The following is a 4271-nucleotide window of genomic DNA, read 5'->3' as shown; positions in this document are numbered from 1 at the left end:
CACAGAAATACATCAGAACAAATTTTCCAGAATTAATTGCTAGAAGTTCAGGTATTTACAAAAATATAGCTTTTATTAAATGTCATGTACAATTTCACAACAAAGCATCGTTTCAAACCGGTCTGGCCTGTACCTGAATTTTTTACAACACAAAATATCACAGATTCATCTTTGCCTGCCATCTACGTCTAAGTTCAAACATACATTCCTTCTACATTCAACTACACCCACCTGTTCCAGAACCCAACCCACACCTACCACTGTCCAGAACAAAGCTATGATGGAAGTATACATCTTTGGCATTCAGGCATTTAAAGCCACTCTAATAATTCTAGTGTCAGCTCTGTGTGTCAAGTATGACATGTTTTCGAGTCCTCCACGCAGCAAGCACAGAGGTACGTCACTACGGTTGTGAGCAAGACGTTAGATGTCACCAATGTCACAAACATCGCATGGCCACCACGTTACGATGTCCAAGTTCACAAACATCGCTATGCACGTTTGTCCCACGTTTTAGATGTCACCAATGTCACAAACAACACATGCACGTTGTCCCCACGATAGATGTCACCAGCATTGCGAGCAATGCACGTACATTGTCACCAGGATAGATGTCACCAATGTCACAAAACAATGCCACGGTTTGTCACCACGCGTAGAGATGTACACCGCATTGCGTCAGCAATGGCACGTACATTTGTCCACCTGGATAGATGTCACCAATGTCTACAAAGCAATGCAGTTACTTTTGTACCAGGATTAGATGTCACAATGGTCACACAACACATGCTCGTGGTGTTCCCACGATAGTGTATCACAGTATTGCGAGGTGCAATGCACGTACATGTCATCCAGGATAGATGTTCACATGTCTACAAAAATGCACGTACGTTGTCACCAGGATAGATGTCTACCATGTCCCACTGAAATGCCTATGCACCGTCTGCTTCGACCAGGATAGATGTCACTCCAATATGTACACAAACAATGCACGTACGTTGTCACCAGGATAGATGTCACCAATGTCACTAACATCGCATGCACGTTGTCACCCTCACAGATGTCAGCGGCGTTATGAACACTTCATGTATGTTGTCACGGTGTTTCCCATTCTCTCGGTCACCTTCCGACAATGCTCCGATCCTGAATGGAGAGAAAATCGGGAAATAAGAAACTTACAAGCGATATCGAAGAAACAGCAATAGCAACGCAACAACGATGCGATGCATTATCACAAACATTATACAATTGAAGCGCAATTATTACTGTTCCGATACAATCCTGTGTATTAAGCTATTATTATTATTATTATTATTATTATATTATACTATTATTAGTAGTAGTAGTTATATACATTGTAATTCATTTACCTGTGGCTTCCCAGGTGTGATGATTGCGACGGTGACGTTGCTGATGCCGTTTTTGTTTGTTGCCATGGAAACCGAAGTTAGGCAGATCGTCCATCATGAAGTCTCCAAAGATTCCATCGTCCATGTCGTCGAAGATTGACTTGAAGTTAAAATCTCCAAACTTGTAACCTTTCTTCGGCACTTCGAATCTGGACAAAACCATAGCGAATTAACATTGAGGGTTAACGCATGCAAAAGGTTATACTAATGCATAAGAATTATTGGTAACAGTGTTCACCTAGTATAAGCTACTTTAACATGTGTTTAATTATCAATCATATAAGGTTAAGACAGGGTTGGGTTTGGGTGAGCGTTGGGCATGAGTTAGAACGAGGCAAAATGGGTGAGAGTTAGGGGGTTAGGGTTAGGGAGAGTGGATGAGGGGGTTAGGGTTAGGGTAAGCTGTTAGTAGTTATAGCTACGATGTGTAGTGACAACGAAGTATACACGGAGGCCCCAGAAGCACGCTTGAGCATGCGCGACCTCGAGTAGATCGTGAAACGGCGAACTTACCTAAAACTGTCCGAGTCAAAATGACTAAAAATGTCTGCAAAGTCGAAGCTGAAATCTCCTGATGTCGGCTGCTGCTGCCGGCTATCTGTCTGCGTGTGTGCCGCATGACCCATGCTATCATACTGCCGCCGCCTCTCCTTGTCGCTAAGCACCTCGTAAGCTGCAAGAGAGAGATCGCAGACGATTGTAAAAACGGTTCCCGTTAGGACTTCGTTACACGTTTGAAACTCAATATGGTCTTGCAGCGCCATCTGTTGGAGAGTTTTGCCATGAATTTAAATAAAATTGTGAAATAGTGGGTTTAACGTGTCACTACTAGATAAGCTTTGAATTAACCGTGATTAATAATGTGAGGGCCTTAGTGACGAAACAAACCAGAATAACACCACACTGCATATACTAGAATACCACATACTAATGCTGATAGGGTCTATGTCTCCCTGGGTACTGCCGGAACATACCCTGGGTACGGTCCGGTATACCAGAACGTACCCTGGTAACTATCTGATATGCTTAGGGTTAGGGTTAGGGTTAGCGAGTAGGTGTAGGCGCCTCCCTAGACTCGTTAGTGGAGTAGGCGAGGTACGGTCCGGCATATTAGATAGTACCAGGGTACGTTCCGGTATACCGGATCGTACCTAGGATACATTCCGGCAGTACCCAGGGAGACATAGACCCTGGCAGCCATACTAACATAGCAGCAATTTGAACAAGTGTTCACAGCACAGTGTAACACAATGATGAACATATACATGTTCTACTAAAATACTGTTTTATGTACATTCCTAAAGCAAAAAACCACAGTCGTGCATATTATACGAACCCTGGGCTATCTTCGTGAACTGCTCTTCGGCGTCCTCTGCCTTGTTCTTGTCCGGATGATACTTCTTGGCGAGCGTCCGAAACGCCTTCTTGACTTCGGCGTCCGAAGCCTTCCTGCCAACGCCGAGCGTGTCGTAGTGGTCCCAGGCTTTGCCGCTCGCTGCACCAACCAGGGCCAGAGAGCACGTCACCATCAGCATCGGCTGGAGCTTCATCTTCGATAGCAGAGGGTAACGCCTGTGCGAAATACGTAACATAGACACGATGTACAGATGCGTATAACACATGACAGTCTGTCACAGTCTGTCTATGACACTGTATGGACTGACTAGCTCTAGTACTATATAGCCCGCGTACAGTTGCCGCTGGCCAGTGGCAACTGTACGCGGGCTATAGTACCGGTACTACTACTAGAGCTATGGACTGACCATCGCACTTATATAAATTTTAGTAAATAGAAATAATTACCAAAAGTACATAATAGACATCTAGATATTAGTCAAATGATGTCTTACCTGACTATTTTATCGACTAGAAACCTTTAATACTTGAGAACTTTGTTGCAGAATATCTGCTACGAACTCACACAGCCAAGTGCAAATACGATTCTAGAATGCGACAACGTTTAGAAGTGCAGCGCGAAACCTTTTACTACTACTACTAGTCATTCTCTGATTGGTTGGCATCGCGTAGGAGGAAAGTGGGCGGGGCCTGTCTCCCACGATGCACTTTGGTAAACAGAAATCATGGCCGGAGATGACATGCGAATGATGTTATTGAATGATGAAGATCCGTCTGGTATGCACTGTACGCGTAGCTGCCCACACTAGCACAATACGTCTAGGAGACTTAATACTGTGTCCGTTGTATACATCCCAAGTGATACAAATTTTACGCATGCGATCAATATCATTGACCCTGTTTCTCCATACCCCATACCTAGTAACACCAACATCACACAATGACACATAGTGACATACTGACTCACTGTACTTGCTGCACTCCTACTCGTAGGCTTAATTAGCTCTAGTACTATAGCCTGCGTACAGTTGCCGCAGGCCTGCGGCAACTGTACGCAGGCTATAGTTACTAGAGTTATACATACTATAGCAATCCATTCAAAACGCAGGCTTTGAGTTTCACGTGTAACTTGTTTAAATCGAGACTTTGCTGCCTACTGACGGTGATGGGCCGTTCACGCTTACGTTACGTTACGCTTACTAACGAACCAATAAATAAATTAAGCAATAAAATTACTGGTTGGGGGAAATGCGTGTTTTTTTTGCGTAGACTCGGAGCGCACGGATGAGGACGAGGAAGCGGTGGCGCCACCTGGCGACGTCGCCGCGGCAACGAAGTCCGACCCGCCGACCATCATCAACATAACATACGACATGAACCTTCCCATGACACACAGCGTAAGTACCAACGACAACGCGAACATGGCTACGCGTAGAGATGTAAAGCAAAATGAATGCTTCTGACACATATATATACATATATATATATATATATATATATATATAT

At 44.2% G+C, this 4271-nt stretch overlaps 2 protein-coding genes across 3 annotated transcripts in view; one reads left to right on the top strand and one right to left on the bottom strand.

Moving 5' to 3' along the window:
* Positions 1–980: 980 nt before the first annotated feature.
* On the bottom strand, positions 981–3362 carry LOC106816481 (dnaJ homolog subfamily B member 9-like). The gene is made up of 5 exons (XM_014821106.1): positions 3260–3362; positions 2746–2981; positions 1923–2082; positions 1371–1558; positions 981–1143 (listed from the first exon to the last, which is right to left on the bottom strand). Exons 2-5 carry the CDS (start codon positions 2957–2959, stop codon positions 1073–1075), a joined length of 633 nt encoding a protein of 210 aa, XP_014676592.1. The 5' UTR covers positions 2960–2981; positions 3260–3362; the 3' UTR covers positions 981–1072.
* Positions 3363–3416: 54 nt separating this feature from the next.
* The window catches only part of LOC106816479 (protein cereblon-like), an 8562-nt gene continuing 7707 nt past the window's right edge, over positions 3417–4271 (top strand). Inside the window, exons 1-2 of one of the 2 annotated variants that reach the window (XM_014821104.1) lie at positions 3417–3542; positions 4035–4162. In XM_014821104.1, the coding sequence (XP_014676590.1) occupies positions 3491–3542; positions 4035–4162 (180 nt within the window). In that variant the 5' untranslated portion in view covers positions 3417–3490. Of the gene's footprint in view, positions 3552–4034; positions 4163–4271 lie in introns of both variants that reach the window. The other variant, XM_014821103.1, reaches the window with a different exon arrangement.

The sequence above is a fragment of the Priapulus caudatus genome, unplaced genomic scaffold, assembly GCF_000485595.1.
Source record: "Priapulus caudatus unplaced genomic scaffold, Priapulus_caudatus-5.0.1 Scaffold1392, whole genome shotgun sequence".
Taxonomy (NCBI): Eukaryota; Metazoa; Priapulida; class Priapulimorpha; order Priapulimorphida; family Priapulidae; genus Priapulus; species Priapulus caudatus.
The sequence above is the reverse complement of the archived record's forward strand: the minus strand, read 5'-3'. Positions and strand labels throughout refer to the sequence as shown.

Excerpts from the sequence above, each read along its gene's own strand:
- LOC106816481 (XM_014821106.1), bottom strand. The coding sequence starts at position 2,959 with ATGAAGCTCCAGCCGATGCTGATGGTGACGTGCTCTCTGGCCCTGGTT. Across the intron at positions 2,083-2,745 it reads GTTCACGAAGATAGCCCAGG|CTTACGAGGTGCTTAGCGAC; the intron begins GTTCGTATAATA and ends TCTCTCTTGCAG. Across the intron at positions 1,559-1,922 it reads TTTGACTCGGACAGTTTTAG|ATTCGAAGTGCCGAAGAAAG; the intron begins GTAAGTTCGCCG and ends GGTTTTGTCCAG.